We start from the raw sequence: 22,607 nt of genomic DNA, 5'->3' as shown, positions 1-22,607 counted from the left end.
GTACATGAATATTACAAATGTATCTTCAAGTCTGATGGCAGCAGCTACAGACGTGTAAATTCACATATAAATAACTTATTAATGGGTGAGCTGGTAAATGTAATGAAAGGCTGTTGTGAGGTAATATACAGTAAGTGCAATTTTAAACCACCTCACTACAAACACATTCATGCAGATGTATTGTACACTTGCCCTCAGCCACGACAATGACTCAAAAACCTCTTTTTCTTACAGCATTCAAATGGAGACGTCTGAAATGTGGACATGATTTATTTATTGCTACATGACTACACATACAGTTCGGCCCGTGATGTAGCATGTACTCAGCAGCGCAGTAAATCACGCGCCAGGTCGCTGTGCCAGGCCGGCAGCCGAGCTTTGGGAATGTCAAAACAACATCATAAAACGGCAGCAATATTACAGTTTTGTGTGGTGCTACACCGCACGCCGCAACTTCAATTACACACAAACAAGCTAAGAATACTCTGAAAGGCCCGCTGACATAAACACCTTGGTCAATTCTCCTCTGCTCTTACGGTTCCCTCACTCTTGTTTTCTTTCTCCCCCTCAAATCGCCTCTCTGCAGCCTCTGCAGCTGGGTGCCAGTTCCTCTCCGCGCAGAGGAATTATGGGTAGAGCTTTGACCTAAACACACGCCTCACTTCATACTCTGAAGCAGCAGGGTTGGGGTCGGGGGGTCGGGGGGGGGGGGGGGGGGCTCTGAGTTGTTTTTCAGCAGTGCAGCAAGTGTCTCAAGCTGACGTTCAGATGTCCTAATCCAGGCGCCGAGGACCTCCCATGAAATGATGCGTAATGCTTGGAGCCGGGCCGACGCTCCGGAGTACCCTGTCCCCCCCCCCCACCAACATCTGCTGCTGTGCATGTTGCTCATTGATGTACATTTTTAAAACAAACTGCAGTAAATCCTGACGTCTTGTCAGCGTCTTGGCAACACAGAAAAACGGTTTTACCATGAAACTGAATTGACTTATCTTTGACCTGTCGTCAGTGACATTGGCTACAAGCAGCGGCTCAGTGCACTAACCCTAACATGGAACTGTGTCAGAAAACACTGGCTCCGATCTTCAGCTGCTATAACTCCATCCTCCGTTAAAGTATATTTTAATGCACCAAATTATCTGTTTGAATAAAGCCTGACGGGTTGAAATTTTACTTCTGAGCTACTTTTTGAAGACGAAGATGTCACCACTGATGGCTGCCTCAGTTTGGTTGTCTCTCATCCATTTTTCTACAACCCCACCAAAGATGGTTATGCAAACATGCATGGATTCTTCTATCTATTTCTCATATTTTCACCCCTGTCCATTTGGTTGGTTTGTTTGTCAGCAGTATTACGCAAGAAGCATTTTTAGAGAACTTCGTGGAGCGGTGGAACACGGGCTAAAGAAGAACCCATTAAAAGTTGGTGTGGATTTGAACAAAGGAGCAGATCCAGGACTTCTCTTTTCTCTTTCTTTTAAATGGCGAGATGGAGCATTATCCTTGGTGGAGGTATGCCCTCTCTCAGTGCCTTTTAAGCTTGATATCTTTGATAAGTTGCACGTCTGTACCTGTATCCTCCTTCGCCGAGCTCTGTATATATTATGAGAGTTGCTATGAACTGGAGTTAACTCCCTGAGTGAACATACTTTTCCATCGCATCAATATTTACTGAGTGTTTCTAGCAAATGTCTAATAGCGATTGTGTTAAAATGATAAGTTCAAGATGAGATTTGGAGGCAGTCAGGCTTATTGTTAAAGAATTGCAGATACAAGGCCAAAATGTATCAAAAGAGATGGACAAAGAGTCCTTGAAACACTCAAAGACAAAATCAGAAACAGACACACTTCGAGGCCAAGTGTGAGTTCAGAGCAGCCTTCAAACATCCACAGTCCATGTTGATAAACCTAAACAGGAATCTCTTGCAACAGAACTGCAAAACATCGCACATGCAGTGTCCCCAGTGTGGTGAGACATTTATTGACAATAGCAGTGTAAGTGATAGCGAACATTCCACAATAAAATCACGATGTTTAATGTGATCACGGAGTCTGCGTTTCATTTTCGCCCCAAACCCTTCAAGACAGAACGCACTTTTGTCCGAGGGAAACTGGAGACAGAGACGTGGGAAATCCAATCAGTGACCCGCAGCTACCTGACCATGGGAAACACACACAGCACAAGGAGGACACATTCATAGTCCTCCAAATGTGACTCATCCCTCTGTCTATTATTCGGCCAACTTCCTCTTCTTGTATCTTTCTATTCACCCTTTGTCAAGGACTTCTGGCCTCGCTGCACTCCGGCAATCTTCTGGAAATCTCCATTAAGTCACTGCAGCCGAGGCGACGGGCCTGACTTCCCTGTGCTCAGCCCAGAGACCCCGAGGCTACCCCACCACCTCCGTAACACAATCCACACACTCCTGTAATCAGGACAAAACAGCCGTGCTGCCGTGGAAACCAGAAGTTTGTGTCTGCACAACACTCGGCCCCCTTTCTTTTCTATTTTTCTTTCTGCCTTTACGCTCGCGCTCTCTTTCTAAGGTGAGGTCAGCCGTGGAGAGAGGGAGGGAGCAGCATGCCTTCTTATTGAGGTCAGAGAGGGAGTGGAGAAATGCATAGATGCAGCGCTGCACGCCCGCCAGCAGCCTGCGCCGGGCTCTCTCTCTCCTCTCGCAGCCGGGGCGATCCATTAATGAATTATAAATACTTTGATGAATTCTTTCACTCGCCCCTCGCTACCTTTGCTGACGCCAGACACGGTCGGTCCACGGCGGCGGGAATGACGGGCATTTTTCACACGGGTCATGGCAACCCTTGTATGTGCTGGCGATGACGGGTGAGGAGGAGGAGGGGGGTCGGGATTCTTGCTGCCAGCTGACCACTGCAGCCATGTTGTCAGCGGACCGCATTTAACCTGTGACGTTAATGTCAGGCCTCATCTTGGCTCTGCCTGAGCATGCACACCACATGATATCCTACACACTTGGAAGCACGACTCAAAATAAACGCGGGTATGAAATATTAACAGGGTGGGGGGTGAGCGAAGGACCCGAAGAGGACGAAACAATACATCCTTCAGTGGTGTTACAACCTAAACCTGGAAGGTCAGGAGTGAGTGATAATACAGAGGTGGTGATCACGGAGAGAGAGAGAGAGAGAGACTCACAGCATGTCCGGGCAGTTGTCAGGCTTGTCCAGGAGTCCTCCCTCCATGACGAAGCGCAGCACTTGCTCGTTGGTCAAGCCCTGGTAAGGCTGTTCCGCTAAGGTGGCGACCTCCCACAGCACCACACCAAATGACCTGTGACGAGAGGGGAGAGTTTCAGACAAACATAGCTCATCCAGGTTCAGCAGATTTCAAAAAGGTACAATTTAGACTCTTTAGGAACATAATTAAGTAGATGACAGAGAGAAAATGAAAAATCTGTAGCATTTCCTAAAAACTGAAGATAAGTTGAAGTGGCCTTGTAGAGAAGAACCTTTGAAATGCCACAAGGATGAGGAACAGATCGGTGAGAAACCATTAAACTTTGGTGCAGATCCTGATCAGGAGGAAGATCCAGATTTATTTATTTTTTCACTTTCTCAACATTGCGAGAAAAGGAGGCGTTTTTTTAAATACTTTTGTAGCTATTTACTGATAAAAAATCTTGGATCTTGATGACACATTTAGGGAGCTTATAATTATGAGTGTGTGAAATGTGGTGCTGTTGGAGCATTAGCGGAGCTCACACTCTTCTCAGTGCCTTTCTAGTTGCTGCTTGCATTGAGTGTAACATGAGAAAAAAGATTTCTAAGAGCCACTGGTATAAATTCTTAAAAACAATAGCTTTACTTGGTCGTTTTAAAATGAACAAACTAGCGGGTTGGACATTTTCTCACCTCAAGTTTTTTGACAGCAATAAAAATTTACTTTGAAGACACCAAAGAATCCCACAGCACCTCCATCACCTCCAGTCAACTTTAACGGCCTTAACAAGTGTAACGTGACAGCGTTTTCTTCGCAGGTCTAAGAGAAGCACCACTTTGTATGAGCTTCTTCTAATGTTACCGCCATCACATTAATCCTAAAAACCTGTCGACCTAATGAACAAGAATAACGTAATCTGTGCACCATGTGTGCCAGTCAGTGGATCACAATGATGTCATTCACACGGGACGAGCCAACGCTTTTAAGTGTTTACAGTAAAGTGCAGTGTGACCTCAAGCTGCCTCGCACTGAGATAACCGTGTAGCTATTCATGAGGAAAATGTTCAAACCCAACTAAAAAGAGACCACAATAATTGCTCACTCCCGCAAGTCATATTTTCACCACTGGCACGAGTTCTGAGGAAACACTCGCAGTCTTTAGAGCAGCCTTGTTAAAACACACTACACAAAACCGGCTGAGGCTGTTTCTTGCCGACAGACGAAGCAGCTTTTCTTCATCCACAAATAACAAGTCACCTACTGGCGGATGGGTTCTTTTTACACTGAAACTTCACGTGTGCAGCAAGATAGAGAAAAATAGAGGGCGTGAATGTGGAGGTGGGTTTGTGTACGAAGCGGTGAAGCCTCTCATTTGACAACATCTGGAGCAGTTTATGCTCGACTCTCAGGGACCGGCCCCCTGGGACACTTGGAGTTGGGAAACAAAAACTTTCATGGGAGCTAGTAAACACTTGTATTTCCCGAGAACAAAAATCGTCCCTGAGAGAAAAAATGTGGCGGAACCGTGAGCGCAGGGATTTCACCCGAACACTCTGCTTGTTCTTTCGTGTTCTGTCTGGACGCCGCTCGGAGGAATTTCCAGAGAACCAGCTGGAGGAAAAAGGGATTTCTGTGGTTTTGGAAGCACCACCTGTCGTGACGTCAAAAATGTCTGTGAAGGGATCTTTGACTCCACAGCATGAAGTGTTTAAGGCAAAGCTCAGAAACACAAAATATGCAGACATTTTTGAGATTCTTTATAAGCCCCCTGGATTAAGGAAGGTTTGTACATGTATGAGTCAGGCTGCACTATATAAATCAAATTTGTTTGTCTTTTCTAGATCAGAGTTTTGCATGCATCTGTTCACATTATATTTTTGAAATGTGGCCTGGATCAGTCAATGTGAGCTGGTCATGGCCTGCCTGCTGAAAAGAACAACAGGATGTCACACGCTGCCCCAGGGTGTATGGAGGTAAACAAGAAGGAGAGGGCGGTAATAAACATGGAGGCACAGATGTGAGCGTTTATGGTTTCATTTTTCTTTTGATGTGCTTTTAAACACAGGCTGGTAACAATACTACCCCTTGCGTTTTGCTTAGACAGATGTTTCATCCCAAGAACTTATGAGGTCTAAAACCTCTCTGTCACACGGCTGTTCAGGCTGAGGTCGCATTTCCAAAAAATCTGAAAAATAGCTGATTTAGAACCACATATGAAAGTGGCCCAAATCTGAATCTGAAAAGCACAGATGCCCTCTGATTTATGCTGTTCACCCAGTCATTTAACATTCCAAGAAATCAAGAAATCAGATTCTGAACCCTGTGTGAACGTAGTCTACGTGTGCGTGTGCATGTGTGTGCCAGAGTGATGTGTTCTCATACCAGACATCAGACATCGTAGTGAACACGCCGTCCTTTAGCGACTCTGGGGACATCCAGCGGACAGGCAGCAAGCCCTTCCCTCCTTTTCTGTAGTAATCCGTCTCGTAAATGTCTCTCGTCATGCCAAAATCTGAAGGGAAAAAAATGAACACAGAGTTTAGGGGAAGCCACTGAGAATCCCTCACTTCTGTGTGGGAGAGGAAGCTCCTGTGAGCCTCATCCATTCCCCTCATCCCCTCCCTCCCTCTGTCCATCTACATTCAGACGCCGCAGCCTCCAGCACTCCCTGAGATCCCAAAACACTTTGGCGCCGAGCGACCCCGGCCGGCTGCGGGCGCGGTATTAACTCAACTCACCTCCGATCTTCACGGTGAAGTCCTCGGCTACCATGCAGTTCCTGGCAGCCAGGTCTCTGTGGACAAATTTGTTGGCGTTTAGGTACGACATGCCGTCAGCGATTTCCCCCGTCATCTGGATCATTTTCTTGAGGGGGGGTAGGACCTGAGTGGTGGAGTTCTGCAGCAGAGAGAGAGGAGGTGAGGTGAGGGGGGGGAAAGAGCACAGTGAAAACCCTGATCAGTCTGAATTCATTTCAGGACTCTGCTTTCCTCAGTTTTGCATTACACAGTGAGGGATGGATACTGTGTGTGGAGATCACACAGTAGAGGCAATCGGCTGTTTCTGTAAGAGACCTGATCTGGACCTGATGTAGAGATAGTGTGTGTGTGTGTGTGTGTGTGTGTGTGTGTGTGTGTGTGTGTGTGTGTGTGTGTGTGTGTGTGTGTGTGTGTGTGTGTGTGTGTGTGTGTGTTGGTGTCAAACAGGATAGTGAAATGTGTGTGTGTGTGAGGACGAGCGTCTTACTTCTTTGCGCAGCGAGCGCAGGTGGCTCTTCAGATCTCCGCGTGTCATCAGCTCCATAATCACCAGGGTTGGCTGCCCCTGTGAGACCACACCCAGCAGCCGCACCTGCACGAATCACAGCACAGCACAGGTCAGGAGGGAGGAGTCAAAGGTCCCTTCGCAAATTAATACTTTGACCTAATTTTAAGTGTTTTGAGAGGAGGTCCCCTGTGACACAGCACTATGAAGATTAGAACGAGTATAGACCGTATGATGCTCAGCTCTTTTGCTAATAGAATAAATAAAAAAATGGGAGAGGCGGTGGACTAGTGGCAGAAGCTTGGACTATGGGCAGAAAAGGTCTCTGGTTCGACTCCACAGAGAAACAACAAAAAGATGAACCTGGATTGATCTGCCCAAAATTCCAAGAGGATTCTCCCTACCCTGTCTAGTGCCCCTGAGCAAGGCACCTTACTCCCCTAACATCTGCTCCCCGGGCGCCGTACATGGCTGCCCACTGCTCTGTGTGTCCTGCACCAGATGGGTTAAAAGCAGAGGTTAAATTTCCCTCCGTGCTTGTGCATGTCTGTGCATGTGTTTGGGACAAATAAATGTATCTTATCTTATCTTAATACAGATCTCTAAAGCATACTTTGATAATTCAGTGTTTGTTTATTGGCAGCCAGACTTGATAAAAAGGTTTGAGCAGCTGCTTTCCACAGGGAGAACGGTGGAAGCATCCGTTTAACGTGGCTAATGAGGCTGTGATCAGGCTGATGAGAGAATGTGGACGATCTCCAGGAGACGAAACCCTGCCTCAGGCTGCAGCTGCCTGGGTAGAGACAGCCACAGCGCTCCTGACCCGCTGACCTCTTTCTGTCTACCTCTACGCAGATTAATTAGGAAATGATTAGAATCGAGAAGCAACTGGGTTCAACATTGTGTTGCATTGTACCTGGCTGTGTATGAAAGTTAGGCCTTTCTGGCATGATATCTGCTCCACTTTAACCAGGATCACGGGAGTAAATGTTCCAGTGGACCCTGAACTTTGTTTATTGGGGAACTTAACAAGGATTCGCCGTTCTCTAACCAATGCACAACTCAAATTCATTGAAGTTGCTCTATGTGTGGCTAAGAAGTGCATTGCAGTGTCATGGAAATCTGACTCCCCTCTTACTGACAGGTGGTCTGTTGAGATGAATAGTTTCCCCCTGGAAAAAATCACTTATTGTCTCAGGAAACGATATAACACCTTTTTGAAAATTTGGCAGCCATATTTAGACCATATTTGTACATCTCTTACACCAAATACTCAATGACTCAAATGTAGTTGTTTGTATTGACCTTGAACACTGACTTTTTTTGGGGGAGGGGGGAACTTTGTCCTTTGCTGTCCTTTGTTATGTCTCTATACTGTTGGTATACTGATATGTTTGTTTGTACACATTACATATGAAACTGAAAATAAAATATTTCAAAAAAAAACAAAACATTGTGTTGGATTATTTGTAGCCTGACTGTGATGATCTTTTTCTGTCTTTTCTTTCTTACCACATGGTGACAGTTGAACTCCTTCATGACCGAGGCCTCGTTCAGAAACTCGATGCGCTCCCTCATGCTCGCCGTCTCGTTGACCGTCTTGATGGCCACTCGCGTCTCCGGCTCGTCCTTGACCACACCCTTGGCTAAACCTTCGTACACCATGCCGAAGGAGCCCTGGCCCAGCTCCTTGTGCATGGTGATCTTCTCCCTCGCTACCTCCCACTCATCCGGGACGTACACTGGCAAAAAAAACAACGGGCGGCAGGTCAACACCACGTACGTGCGACAAAACGCAAACAGCAAATACTTGAGAAAATATGGAATAATCTTACTCTCGGCAGCACTGAAGTATTCTGGATTGACAGATGCATAGAGGACTCCATTTCCCAGTCTGTCGCTGTTCCTGTTAACATGAACACGGCTCGGTTACAGGAAGTCGACTCTTAACCACAGTGTAATGTTAAAGGGGACATATTATGCCCATTTCACCACAGTTGATATGGTTCCTTGGGGTCTTAATGAAATGTCTGTAACATTTTTTGGTCAAAATACCACAAGGATCATTTAAAACAGCACCTTTTCACCCTGTCTAAAACAGCCCTCCTCAGATTGACCTGTTTTGAGTGCTCCGCCCCCCCTCCCTCTCACTGCCCCGCCCCCCCCGCCACAGCCCCGCCCCCCTTGTCACACCATACACACTCCACCAGATCTCCGCCTCCGGGGGGGGGGGGGGGGCTATGCCATGCAGACAGACTGTGAGGTCACAATCTGCCGTTTTCCCATTCGACTCACTCTAGCTTATAGTTTCTGACATAGAGGAACCACAACAAATCGCAGGAGTTTTTTTTCTCAAGAGTTTTTGGGACGGTAGACACGCCAGATACCCAAATTAACGTGTAGAAGCACTACAAAAGTGGAATTTTCATAATAGGTCCCCTTTAAAACAACATCTAATCTCACATACATTATACACCATCCTCTCTGAAAAGCATATATAGCATATACCACATTCTGGAGTGGACAATTACTATTTCTTTACCTCTGGTTTTATTTCATTTTACTTCTTTTTTCTTTCCTCTTTTAATTTAATAAATTATGTTTGTAATCATCCATTTATTGTTATTCTTATCCGCCCTCTTTTTCTCTTGGAGTAAGCACTGTTTGATGTTTGTTGTTCTTTATATGCATTGTACACTGTACTTGAACACATGTATAACAATATTGTATACAGTTGAAAAATTGACAAAGAAATGAACTGTCTGAAAATGCACATTGTTTTGTTGAAAACTAAATAAAAAATAAGTTAAAAAAAAAAAACGACATCTAATCATCTCTGATTAACATTACAACAGTAAGTAAAGTTACATAATCAAGCGCCACCAGTCAGGCGATGTGTGGAGCCTGGTGATAGAGACACTTACCTCTTCTTGTTCACAAAGAAGAGAATCGTGGTGAGGCTGGCAATGACGAGCGTCGCTATGATGGGGATTATGATGACCAAGTAAAAGGCAGCACCATCGTCTCCTGTCCGGGGGAAAGAAATATGAGGGTGATTTCACGAAGAAGTGTTTATATCTTATTTACTTTGTGCTTTGTTCAGGACTGAGTGTGCGAGAGGTGTTGCTTTACGTTTGGGTGGAGGCACGTAGAAGGACACGCTCTCCGTCCAGGAGCCGTTCCCGGCCAGAGAAGTGGCGCGCACACGGGCAGAGTAGTTTCCAGAACCGAGGTTGGTCAGACGAGCTCCTTTGTGCTCGCGGTAGTGATGCCGCGACACACACACGTGTTTCTCGGGCTGAGAGAAAAGAGGAAAGTAAGATGTGTGAAACACCACTAGCACTCAAAACAGGTCAATCTGAGGAGGGCTGCTTTAGACAGGGTAAAAAGGCTGCTGTTTTAAATTATCCTTGTGGTAATTTGACCAAAATATGTTTCAGACATTTCATTAAGACCCCAATGAACCATATCAACTGCGGTAAAATGGGCATAATATGTCACCTTTAAAACTAATGGTGAACTTTGGTTGTTGCTACAATGAGGAATAAATTAAAATAAAAAAGTGGCAAACCCAATATGTGAAGTGTCAAGAGTATAATAAGCATACATTTGGAAACATGAGGTGTTAATGTGGAAACACACTTGTGTCGAATTATTATCTGACATGAGATTAGGAAGCTATTTCACTGTCATTAATATGGATGTTATGTAAATCATGTATTTTATCTCTATTTTAGAATACACTCCCTCTTTTTCGTAATAGTACAGAGTTCACATTGGAGATTCAAAATATCAGAAGTGACTTGGGGGTATATTTGGGGACTTGGGCCCTAAATATCAGGCAGTGTAGTTTTAATAGATACAACTTTTTGTGCAAATTTTTTTTTTTTTTCTTTCTTTCTATCTTTCTTTCCGTCTTTCTTTCTTCCTTTCTTTGACCTTTTGCTTCTTGTTGTTGGGTGTTTGACATTCACTGTGCTGAACCACAATAGGTTTGAATATGTCTGTGTGTTAAAATTCACTTACAATAAAGTTGACTATGATTTAAACCACAGCAGTTTTTAATTTACGAATAGATAAAAGATGCTAAAATGTTTCAATTTTCTTTGTGGGAAAAAAAAAAGTAGGACGGATTTTTATTTTATCCCAATCAGTATTTTTATACTGTATAGAATTTGAATTGTCTTTATTTGTCTTAGGAGATATTCAGTTTCATCAAGTCTGGCTCACCTCAGTCCCCAGACGGAACTTGATCTCATACATGAGGATGACTCCGTTGGGCATAATGGGCTCCTGCCAGTGCAGCAGCACACATCCCTCCACCTTCTCACTCCGCTCATAGATCACCTTTCCAGGGATGTCGTCTGCTTTGACTGGGAAACGCACCAAAAACACACATGCAGGATGTTATTACAAGAATGTGTTTGCATCCCCACAGAAGTTACATAAATCCAAACCTGAATTGTCAGAAATGTGTTTCAGATGTGGTATAGAGGTTGGCTCCTTCGTACACTGTACCTGGCTTTGCACAAAGGTGAGGTCCTTTTGGTATGACTTTTGTAATGCCTTAACTAAGATCACAGGAGTTACCTTTCCATTGGATCCTGAGCTATGTTTACTGGGAAACTTCACAACTTTCAACGAGGCCTTTAACAAAGCTCCAAATTAAATTTGCAGAAATTGCTTTATGTGTGGCCAGGAAATGTATAGCAATGACTTGGAAGTCTGATTCCCCGATTTCCCTAGACCGATGGTCTGTGGAAATGAACAGTTGTACTCCTCTTGAAAAGATTACATATAGTCTCAAGAAGAAATATAAGTTATTTTTGAAAATCTGGCAGCCTTATTTGGAGTACATGGATACACCACCAATGGTACAATAGGACTGTAACTATTTGGAGCTCTGAATTACATTATGTACTGTGTCATTGCGGTATTTCTCTGTGATGTGTCATCCTATGCACCAACTTTTTTCTTTTTTTTCTCTTTGGGTTGGGGGAATTATTTACTTTATTTATGTAATTAAATTTTTATTTCATCTGTGTGTATTTTTTTTTAATTTTGTTATGTAATTTTCTGTATTGTTTAATGTAGAGTGCTCTGTATGCTCTGCATGTTCTCTGGCATTGTGAAAATATTTGGAAAAAATAAAATATTCCAAAAAAAAGAATGTGTTTGCATTTGTTACAAGTTTCCGTCACAGATGGTACCCGGGGGGGTTTCTCACCTGCAGGTTTGGTCCTGGAGAAGACGAACGCTCCGGCGCTGCAGCGGCCCACCTCCTCGTTGCAGGCGTGGATGTCGAGGCGGTAGACTGTGAAGGGCTGCAGGTTGACGATATCTATATATTCTGCTGTGCTCCTGTCCTCTGAGAACGGATACTCTCTAATAGGAGGCACGCCATCCGTACTGTTGCCCGGCCCGATGGTGGTGTTCCCCTTCCCGGCGCTGTCGTGGAACAGCGTGTCGTTGGCCACGCCCATCACATCTCTGCGTCGACGGTCTTTAGGTCTGAAAAACAGGAAGAGCTGATTTAAAGGTTCAGTGTGTACGATTTCGGTGTAAGGGATCTATGTCAGAGATTGAATATAAAATAATCCTCGTGATGTTTTCAATTGTGCGTATCATCTAAATTGTATGAATTGTTGTTTTGTTTACCCTAGAATGGGCTCTTTATATTTACATCGGTAGCGGTTCCTCTCTACGGAGGCCGCCATGTTTTTACAGTAGCCCAGACTGGACAATCTAAACACCTTTTGAGTTTTTCATGACAACTGAAGGCTGCCACAGGTTTTCTCTCATGTTGGGAAGGAGAGGGTGGGGTAAGGGGTATTCAGCTGCAGCATGCAACTTCACCACTAGATGTCACTAAATTATTTAATCCGAACCTCAAAGGACAGGTAATTATATTATGACGAAAAAGGCAAAAGAGGTAAACTGTAAATTATATTGCAACAAATATTTGTAGGTTAGTGACTCCCACAAGCATTTTAAACAAAGGTTAAGCATCTTGCTGGACCAGGTGGAGTGAATGTGTGTTATGTGGTGTGTGTGAGTGTGAGTGTGTGTATGCATGCGCAGCATGGGTCCAGATGCTGCAAACTATTCCCTGTGGAGCTGTGTAGAAGAAGGATGAGGTCAGACGGATCATAGCAAGGTGGACAGTCAGAGAGAAAAAGGAGATTTGAACTGCTGCTGTCCAGTTTATCCCAAACAACAATAAGCAAGGATAAAAGCTGAAAGTTATAAAGTTCGAGAAAATATGACTTATTCTTTACTGTTTCTCAACCGGCTTTCTGAACAAACATGTTCAATCCAAATGTCCAGTTTTCAGCAGCGACATTAACGCCACCGAGTTGAACAGACATCCCGTCTCATAACCTGTGGAGCCTCCTAGAGCTGGACGTCTTCTTTACTGAGGGTCGGCAGCTGCTGACAGCTGTGAATGTAGCAGCAGCATCAGAAACACACAACACTAAACCTAAAGCCCCCCCCCCCCCCCCGCTCACCGTTACTTGTGAAAACTGTCGGGTCCTTAGGTGACACAAGTGGACAATTAAGAGAGTCCTGGTTGTGCCAGAGTGGGAAAATGAAAGGCAGCAGCAGGTAACAACAGAATGTTGAGCCTTTTAAAGAGCTCCTGCAACTGAGATATATATATATTTTTAGGATTTTCTCTGGAACAGTGCGAGGACAACAGGAACTAGAAGCTGGATATTTCTACATGCTAAGCTCAGCTCAAACTGAAGTAAATCAGGCCAAAACTAATCATTATTTTCATTAGTTATTAATCTGCCAATAAGTTTGATCGATAGAGTTTCAGAAAATATTGCTCATCACATTTGACTTAATATGATTACTGATTCTCCATAGAGGAGAAAATCTAATTTGACACAAAAAAGTAGCACCCCGCAAGTGGAATAGTAATTTGAAAAAAACAAAGAAATGCTAAATTTACTTTAAAAACCTCTGGACGGTCCCTGATAAACCTAATCCCAATATGCATGTCTTTGCACTGTGGGAGGAGGCTGGAGTACCCAGAGAAAACTCACACAAACGCATGGAGCACACGGTGCAAAGTCAACACAAAGAGTGCTGGTCAAACCGAGATTCCAACCAAGAACCTTCTTTCTGTCAGACAGCTGCTTCTTTTCAGCAACAGAGGGAGAATTCAAATCTCAAACTAAGAGATCTCACTGAGCAAAGCTGAAGTCGAGCATCTTCTGCGTCGGAGCAGACATCCACCTACAGGAGGACGGTGCAGGCACACACACAGATCCGTGGGAAACACCAGTCGCACTGACATGTCAACATTCCTCTCTGACTGTCATAACTGGAGCGGCTCTTAAAAACAGATCAGTGACCTCTGAAGGTACGTGAAATATATAACAACTGAGTGGAAAGCAGATCCACAGATGCCGCGGGTCGGATTGGACCTGACGGGCGAACCTTTCGAGCTGCCTTGTATCAAAGCAACAGAAGAAGAGGGACGAAGGAAAGAAAAAACGGAGGATCTAATTTTTCCTAACGAGGCATTAAGAGAGTTAAGCACAGCGGCTCTAACACTGTGAGAATGCTTATGACCTTATAACCAGAGAGCCACCGCAGTCCGTGTCCTGATCTCGCCTGCTAAAAAAAGATCTACCTTTACGCAACGGAATCTGGTCAGGAAGGCCATGACTCCACTTTCAGTCTTCGGCCAGTGGAGCACATTATTAGTGCCCGGCCGCAGCAGATAGCAGACTCACAGAAAATGACTGAAAGAGCCACAAAGGAAGAAGAGGTAACCATATGTATTCATCGTGAGTTTATCAGCAGGCGGGTGACACAGTGACTGAGTTGTCCAGGAAGCTGATAACAGGTTCTGGATCACACCACAAGGTCGACTGTTCAGATCCCGACAGACATCCGCTGTGTGCATCTCTCCAGCAGTCAATCAGTCTGCCCTCCTTCACTTGTCTGTTTGTATTCTGCTGCTGATGGGGCTCGTCCCCTCATTCATTTAAATTCCACATGGATTCACTGTACATTTCCTGGCAGCTGTCTCGCTCCAGAAAGAAAAAAAAAGAGTCTCAGACAAAGAGAGCATGCGAAGAGGAGGCGGAGGAGGAGGAGGAGAGTGGAGAGCGACAGAATGGAAAACATTTCCTCTTCTTTCTGTTTCTGTTTGCAGCCGCCCTCTCTCCTCCTCACCCCCTTGGTCCAAACCCGAAACCTTTTGAAAAGCCTCCCCCCCTCGATTTCAGGGGTCCTTTTCCTTGGAGTGGTTGGTAATAATGGCCGGCTCTGTTACAGTGGAGAGCCTGCACGTACACACAGGAGAAGCCCCCCCCTCGCTGCAGGCCTGGGACCTGCCACCCGTCTGTTTCCTTGACAGCTAAACTATAGCAAATTAATACAGCCAGAGGGAGGAAGATATGAGTTCAATTACAATAGAAAGCTGTGTTTTATTATTCTTCCTCCGCAGATATATCGATCCAATTCCACAGGAGCATTGTCGAGAAGGAAAGGGCAGCGTAACACTGTTAAATGGATGAACTTTGCCGTAATCATTTTACAAGCTATGGATCTATAAGATACCTGCTGAGTGCAAAGCAATAAGTATATCAAAGGTCTCCATATTTCACCAGCGTATGCTACGGCACCGGTTCACAGAGGCTTAACGTGTGAACACGGGCGTGAGGGAGGGGAAAGAAAGCTGGAGTCTTTGAAACAGTTAAACGTCTGTGGCAACACAAAAGTCAGTCCCCATTGTGGCGCACAAAAGCCTGAGCAGCGACAAGCGTGCAGCCAAAACTAGGCCCTTCAGACTCCTTAATCATATCTCTCTCCTGGATTTGTTTGTGTTCCCTAAATTGCTGCCTGCTAGGTCCCCAACGTCCCCCCCCTGCCACTGTTGCCGCGGCAACAGAAAGCCACAAGAGCGCTAAGAAGGCTTTGGATCCTACTCAGCGTGTCTCCTCAGCCATGCTTCCTGACAAAAAAGGCCGAGCTCAGCAGGCCGGCCAAGACCCCGTCCGGTCAATGCACCCCCGTGTTTGGAACCTGTCAGCTCCAACAGAGGAGCCCTCATACCCGGGGCCGCCACCTCATTTTTCATTTTGACCCATTAAGGCAAAACAAGCTTCACGGGCAGGCGTGAAAAGGAAGTACAGAGCCGGAGCGTTAAACAGGAGGTGACTGACATTACAGCGCCATACGTGGTTTACTGTACCTCGGCAGGAAGATGGTATTGTGGAGGTAGTTCTCGAAGATCTTCAGAGAGTTGCGGTCGTCCTTCTCCCGGTCCTTCTCCTCCGGCGTTTTCTGGCAAGCGCAGCACGGGCCCTTCACTCCCCCCGCCAAGTCGGACTTGGTGGGCTTGGTGTTGTCGTCCATGTCTGTGAGCCCTGTCGCTGCGATCCGGATCGGGATCTTCAGCTCTGTTGTAAGGAATAAACAAAAGAGTTTAGTGATCCTGCATCATTAAAACAAACATTTCACTCACTATAATTGAAGACAAATGACATACACTTAAAGACATGAACGAGGGTGAGAATAAAAAAAATCTGAATCTAAAATAACAACACTTCTTGCACAGATTAGGTTTTAATGTTTAAGGACTAATTTAACACTTTGGGAAATATATGAATTCATATTTTACATACAGACAGAGCAGTGTTCGTCTTCTCAACTAACTCATCAAGAGGAATAGGGTTGCAAAATTCCAGGAATATTCAAAGTTGGAAACTTTCCATGGGAATTAACGGGAATATACAGGAATTAATGGGAATAAACGTGAATATACGGGAATTAACGGGAATAAACTGGAAATGTTGTTGGTAATTTATACTAACTGTATTTACCTTGTCATATACAGACAGAAATGTAAACATTTTGTTTTGTCATAGGCTGATTTGAGCCCTGAGGAACAGACACATGACTATGTGCTTCTGCATCGTTGTGTCATTCTTAACATCGGTCTTTGCACAGTATTTTCAAATGAACACAGCCTTTCCTTCTATATTGGAAGGAGTGAAATGTCTCCACACATGAGATAGTGCACGTGGCATTATTCTGTAGAATAAGATGAGAAAAAAGTTTGTAAAATAACACTAATGCAATGCCAGAGATATAAATAGTTAGCCAAACAATTGAATCGTCTGTGAAAATATTTTACAATTGATGGATAAATTAATTGAAATAGGCTAGATGAACAGATGAACAATCCTCAATCAGCATGCTAATATATTTTCCCCAGTAATATCATCGAAACTTACCTGACTAGTCCTGGACACTACAGCAGGCCTCCATAGCCCTGTTGTAGTGTGCAGGATGCTGGGAATGATCTGTGCATGTGATGGTAGAATGCAGAGTGGAGGGTTGAAATTCAACGTGCAGCGTGTGCTGCCTTCCATACATCTTTAAAATAGAGTTTTGAATGATGTTTTTATTGCTCAGCGTTTAATATGCATAGTTTTTTTTTTTTTCAAAATTCCCCAAATTCCCGAGCTTAACTTTCCGCCCCTTTGCAACCCTAAAGAGGAAACAACCCTTTTCCTCAAAAGTCTTGAACTATTCCTCTAAACATCGAGGAAAGCCTGATCAGTGGGAAAAGAGTTAAAAAGAAGATGCTTGTGTAGAGTGATGCCGACCTTTGGAGCAGTAGTTGTGTTCGTACAGCTCCTTGTCCTCCGGCTGCTGCTGCCAGCGGACCAGGTAGTAGGTCAGGTTGCCGTTGGGAAACAGGGGGGGCGACCACTTCACCACCAGCTTGGTCGAGGAGTTGGCGAATGCGCGGGCGTCTTTAGGCACAGAAGGAGCTGCAACCGGGACAAAGTCATTGTATGTCATATTTAAATGTCTTATAACTTGTAATAATGTACTGTTTAGCTATGGTGTCAGCAGACTGATGGGGAAACTTACGCGATGGGCGTGTGCGGATGTAGACGATGTCACTCTTTGCCCCAGTGATGTGTTTGCCCACCACCTGCAGGGTGATGGCCTTCACGAAGACGGCGTACTGGGTCCAGGGCTTCAGGTGCTGGAGACTGACGTTCGGTTCGCTGTTTTCATCCTGAGGAAGATCCACGTCCAGCATGTGCCAGCTGTTTGAGCCGCAGCCGTCCTGTCCAACGAACTCCGTGATGTTCTGGACCGGCCTGGTGGAGACATAAGACATGGCTGCACGTTTAGAAAAAAATAATTGGAGTTGAAACATGAAATCTCCAACATTTACCAAAAAAAAGCCATTACAAACTCATCAAAACTGTTTTATTCCAGGTTATGTTTGAAGATATGATTCATCTCAACAACTCTTGCCAATTGTTTTACATCTTTTTGCCCGTTATTTATACATGTTTTAAATTAACACTGACCATTTTCCAAAGAATATAATGCAGTTATTATTAACGGATATTTTTGGGGACATTAACCTCTCGTTGACAGTACAAGCCTGAAATAAAGGCCATTGTTTCTCAAAACAATGGGGGAAGACTCGGGGCTTTAAAAGTTAGAGTTTTAATTTAATTACCAACATCTGAGGCAGAACTTTGCTTTACTGTGATCGAATTCAAGAAGAAAACTATAACACAAACACTAAACAGATATTTGGTTGGTTGTTTTTTTTGCGGATAAAAGCTATATTAAATCAAATTACCAGCAAGATGATGTACACACAGATACAGCAGTAATGACTTGTGTAAATAATCTCAAATCAGAAAGCTGCAATAATCTAAAGTGTTTTTCTCCATAAAACTTGAGTTTGAGTTGAATACTGTGTTTAAAACATTATGAAATTGAATTGAAAGTAGTATCTCTAACTTAGAGTAGGTTTTTATATGAAAAAAATCAATATCCACTCTTCCTCAGTGTGGAGTTAATTGTATAATATGTGTTCCGGGGGATAAGGAGTGGTTTGTCTGGTGGGTACTCACGACTCCTTGTAGTAGACGATGAAGCTGATGAGGTCTCCGGGGTCTTGCGGCTGGTAGCGCTCCCACATCAGCTTGATCGAGTGACTCGTTGTTTGGTTAGACTTGAACGTGAGGGTGTGACTTTCACCTGACGGGACAGAGCAGGACCCGCAGTGAGACGCACATATCGTGTATACAGTCTTACACTCGGAGAATGAGAAGAGGAGCCCGAGGAGCCCACTGTGAAAGTTCATGTGGAAATACTCACAGCTCGCTCTTTCGCCGTTGTTGCGGAAATCGCCCTCCTCGGGCTTCACGCTGATCCCCGTCTTCTCCCACATGGTGTGGATCTCAGACATGCAGAGTTTGGGGTTCAGGCGGAAGAAGAGGCGTCCGGCTCGAATAGTCAGGTTGTGCTGACTCCAGTCCCACAGGTACTGCAAGTGCTGGTTGTCGGTGGTGGAGAAGGAATACATGCTGAAAAGGGAAGATCGAAAATAAAGAGTGAGGTTTCAACCATCTCATACAGATCAACAAAGTATTGGTTATTGTCACTGAAACATGGAAGCTGAGCTTGACTAAAATGTGATTTTTACAGGATTTGTTTGGCCACCTGGTGGCAGCATCAGGCACTATCGCAGGTGGACTGCTGAGATCACTGAGTTTGTGGGTTTTGTACAGAGGAGGAGTGAAAGAGAAACAGCATGGTGCTAACACTCTGAGCTCTAGCCGTCCATGTAATGCAGCAGAGCGAAGGGAATGTCTGCCATCCTCGACAGCATTCCTCTGACTGAAACTTTATCCTGGGAGAGACAACAACGAGAAGGGCAACAGACTTTCCCGTGACCCCTTTGGCCAGTACCAAAAAAACTTTCCCTCGTATCTCAGACTGGTGCTGATACCACAGTAAATACAGGGGCTGGTGAGCATGAGCCTCTCTGTTCAGAATAGAAGCCACGCTCACTTATCTGGCCTGTCTGAATCACTTTTAAATATAATTTTTATTATTAATCTAATATAATGTTATCATGTTATGATCTAACAATGTCACACGATGCTACAAGAGATTCTAACATTTTGTGTGAACGTGCGCATCCACCATCGAGGGCAGACACTCAGTCAACAATAAGTCCCTCTGACATTTATGCAACTTCAATGATATGTTGGTGACAGCCTCCCTGCTAGGCTGAGGTTTTGCTCACGTCCTCTAATTCCTGAGTCACCGCACACACACACACACACACACACACGGACACAGACGAGCAGTCGCAGACAGACAGGCCATACTTGTCGATGAGCTCCTGCCCATTGATGAAACGCAGGCTCTTGAGAAAGGACAGCGAGCCAAGCGCGTGGGAGTGTCGAATCTTCACATAGCCCGTCACTGTCTGGATCAATCCCATGAAGCTCTCCAGCTCAGACGCTATGTTATCTGGGGACAGGAGATGAACATAAACACACAAACGCACACACACACCAATAGCATAGGAAATAAAAGCAAATTAAAGCCTCTTTTAAAAAACACACAGGGACCTCTACTGCTACTGTCCTGGCTCTTAATGCAAATATACCACAGAGCACTGAATTGTATTATCTTGATCAGTGGTCCCCAACCCCCGCACAGAAAGAATAAACAACTTACATTTTTTCTGTTTTATCTATTATCTTCTTTGTTATGAGTCATGCTTTACGCATGTCAAGACCCTTGTCTCGGTCACGTGACTTTTTCGCTGAACACAAACCCACATGGTATTTGTCGGACCCATTTGTCAACAAACCAGGTGAATCCAGCATGTCTGTTTAAGAAGAAGATCAGCTGCTGGAGATCGCAAATGACGGCGGCCCTAAACAGCACAAAAAACTCTGTTGCCATTTACGACATCATATCTGCAGTGACATCGGTGGAATTATTTTTAATTAACGAATTAATTTTTTATTTTAAATAACAAAAAAAACTCTCCAAAGCGCACAGAATCGCAGCGTGTGCGTAATGGAGCTTTGGTATCCGTTCGTCTGTCTTGCTGGTAACTTGCAATAATTAATTTGAGGCCGCGTATTAACAATTAGTTAATTTCGTTAAATAAAAAAAAAATCTACCGATGTCACCAGAGGCCGTACCAGAGGGACTCCGTAGCCGAACCTTAACGGCCGGTCCTAGAAAATATTGTCTGACATCCAACCGGTCCGCAGCGCAAAAAAGGTTGGGGACCACTGATCTTGATCAAACGTGGAGATTAGCTTATCCTGTCAATTTAGCAATAAATAAACAGCATTATAGTATAATATGACAATTGGGTTAAAGTGCAAGAAGCAGATGTACTGCAGCACAGATAGTAAACTGTAGTCAGTAAAGAAGCATTACAGGATACTGGACGGCAGGTTGTAGACGAGCTACGTACTCGGTTGGCGAATGTTTCAAAGCGCGGAACCATGAGTGTGTTTAATCTGCTTAGTCTGTTCAGTCCACTAAAATGGTGATGCAGCATTCTGCTCAGATGCACTCACTTCCACGGCGAATGTTGATGTCCAGGTTGCCCTCGATGACGGTGCAGTCCTTCAGCGACTGAGCAGCATCCACAGAGTCGATGATGGGGGAGTTGCAGACCTTGTCGCACAGTCCGTTGCAGGCGCTGCAAAACATTCTGTGTGCGGCAGAAGTAGAGGGAAGAAGGAGAAAGACTGAGAAAAAAACAACAACAACCTTACTAACTCACCCTGAAATCATTTGTTCACCCCAGGAGCTCCCGAGCATTCCAAGGGATTCAGGCAAATAAATTCACTGCGCGATCCAGGGTCACCCCTCACACGGAGAGTATAATCTTTTACGGGCCCTCATCTGAACCCTCTCCCTCTCTCTTTCGTGAGAGAGTGATTCACCGTATCGACCTCAGAGACTAAACAGCAGCGCTTTGGCCAAAAAAATATACGGCAGCGTGGAAAGTTTGGGGAATTGACGAGACAGAACAGGGAGGGAAGCGTTTTCCTGCGTCAAACAGAGGAAATATGTCCAGTGAAGGAAGTGTTTGACAGTTACGAGTCTCGTCCTAAAACCTGTGACTGTTAATCTGTCAAATCTACCGGCTCATTGTTTCTGGGAAGTCAAGACGTGAATCATTAATAGAGCAACATGCTCTTAATCTTCACACACTGCGAAGCTCTTCCAGCTCTGACACCGACTTTAAGAAAGGAACCCGTGAGTGAGGCGTGGGTTCAGGTGAAGTTCACCTCAATGACACTTTATACAGAAGTATTCATTACGCACAAGTGCACCGTGCGCACATAAGCTGCTGTAGAGTGCGTGTGTGTGTGTGAGTGTGTGTGTGTGAATACGAAAGAGAAGTAGCATGTCTATTTATAGAACAACTCGCCAGGAAATGAAAAATACTATGACCTGTTTTCTCGCTTTATGAGAAAGATCAGGTGATGATCGCCAATAAATCTAAATACAGAAGATTAAAGAAAACTTAAGCCTTGAGAAATTTTGACAAGACATAAGGTAAAATATCGAACACATTTTTTTCAAGAGCTCCTCCTAATGAACTGTAAATTCGCTGTCACCCGGCAACAGCATTTCCAAATCACACCTAAAGTAGAAGTGAAGGGCACGTCTTTACCGATTAGTCTCGTTGCGCGTGAAGCCGGAGGGGCAGTCGGGCATACATTCCCCCCCCTGGATGACAAAGTGAGAGTCGCCTTGCAGGTGCACTTGAGAGCACAGGTCCATGGTGATGCAGCGCCAGCCCTCGAACTTGTAGGTGCCCGCGGGGCAGTCTGTCACGCAGCGGTCCTCGTGGAAGTAGTGGAGGCAGGCGGCACAGGCCATGTCGTTGTTGGGTTCAGTGCAGCTGCCCAGGCACTGGCTGTGGCAACACTCCCCCTTGTCGGTACAGGCGTGCTTGCAGTGTTCCGGGCAAACTGAGGAGGAGGAAGAGAAAGAAGGAGGAAGAGGTCAGTTTTGGGAGGGAGCAAAAAAAAACAAAGTCGACACTGCTGGACACAATTTTGTCAAAATAGAGAATGATAAGAATTTAAAGATGGACAAATTAACGGATTTTGATTTAAATGTCTGTGTACATCTGTAGTAGCTTCAGAACAGGGTCAATAATGAAAAGCAGACGTATTAATGATATTATCTGCTTCCCAACAGGCCACAAAGAAAAAGACAATGCAAATCTCCACTAAGGCCCAACAGTCCCCTCTAATTTAATCAAGCTGCACCAAATTTCACACACTCGGAGATATCAGTTCCCCCT

At 44.7% G+C, this 22,607-nt stretch overlaps 1 protein-coding gene across 1 annotated transcript in view; it reads right to left on the bottom strand.

Annotated features, from left to right (window-relative positions):
- The window catches only part of igf1ra (insulin-like growth factor 1a receptor), an 84,309-nt gene that overhangs the window by 2,422 nt on the left and 59,280 nt on the right, over positions 1 to 22,607 (bottom strand). Inside the window, exons 3-20 of the mRNA XM_061076991.1 lie at positions 21,969 to 22,269; positions 20,860 to 20,996; positions 19,642 to 19,786; positions 18,623 to 18,831; positions 18,376 to 18,502; positions 17,366 to 17,601; positions 17,095 to 17,262; positions 15,675 to 15,882; positions 11,688 to 11,971; positions 10,691 to 10,833; positions 9,593 to 9,758; positions 9,385 to 9,487; positions 8,296 to 8,366; positions 7,973 to 8,202; positions 6,443 to 6,547; positions 5,935 to 6,094; positions 5,579 to 5,708; positions 3,173 to 3,307 (exon numbers count right to left, since the gene is read on the bottom strand). Of these exons, the coding sequence (XP_060932974.1) occupies positions 3,173 to 3,307; positions 5,579 to 5,708; positions 5,935 to 6,094; positions 6,443 to 6,547; positions 7,973 to 8,202; positions 8,296 to 8,366; positions 9,385 to 9,487; positions 9,593 to 9,758; positions 10,691 to 10,833; positions 11,688 to 11,971; positions 15,675 to 15,882; positions 17,095 to 17,262; positions 17,366 to 17,601; positions 18,376 to 18,502; positions 18,623 to 18,831; positions 19,642 to 19,786; positions 20,860 to 20,996; positions 21,969 to 22,269 (3,058 nt within the window). The remainder of the gene's footprint in view (positions 1 to 3,172; positions 3,308 to 5,578; positions 5,709 to 5,934; positions 6,095 to 6,442; positions 6,548 to 7,972; positions 8,203 to 8,295; positions 8,367 to 9,384; positions 9,488 to 9,592; positions 9,759 to 10,690; positions 10,834 to 11,687; positions 11,972 to 15,674; positions 15,883 to 17,094; positions 17,263 to 17,365; positions 17,602 to 18,375; positions 18,503 to 18,622; positions 18,832 to 19,641; positions 19,787 to 20,859; positions 20,997 to 21,968; positions 22,270 to 22,607) is intronic.

The sequence above is a fragment of the Limanda limanda genome, chromosome 8 (assembly GCF_963576545.1).
Source record: "Limanda limanda chromosome 8, fLimLim1.1, whole genome shotgun sequence".
Classification (NCBI taxonomy): domain Eukaryota; kingdom Metazoa; phylum Chordata; class Actinopteri; order Pleuronectiformes; family Pleuronectidae; genus Limanda; species Limanda limanda.
This window is presented reverse-complemented; position numbering and strand designations above follow the sequence as displayed.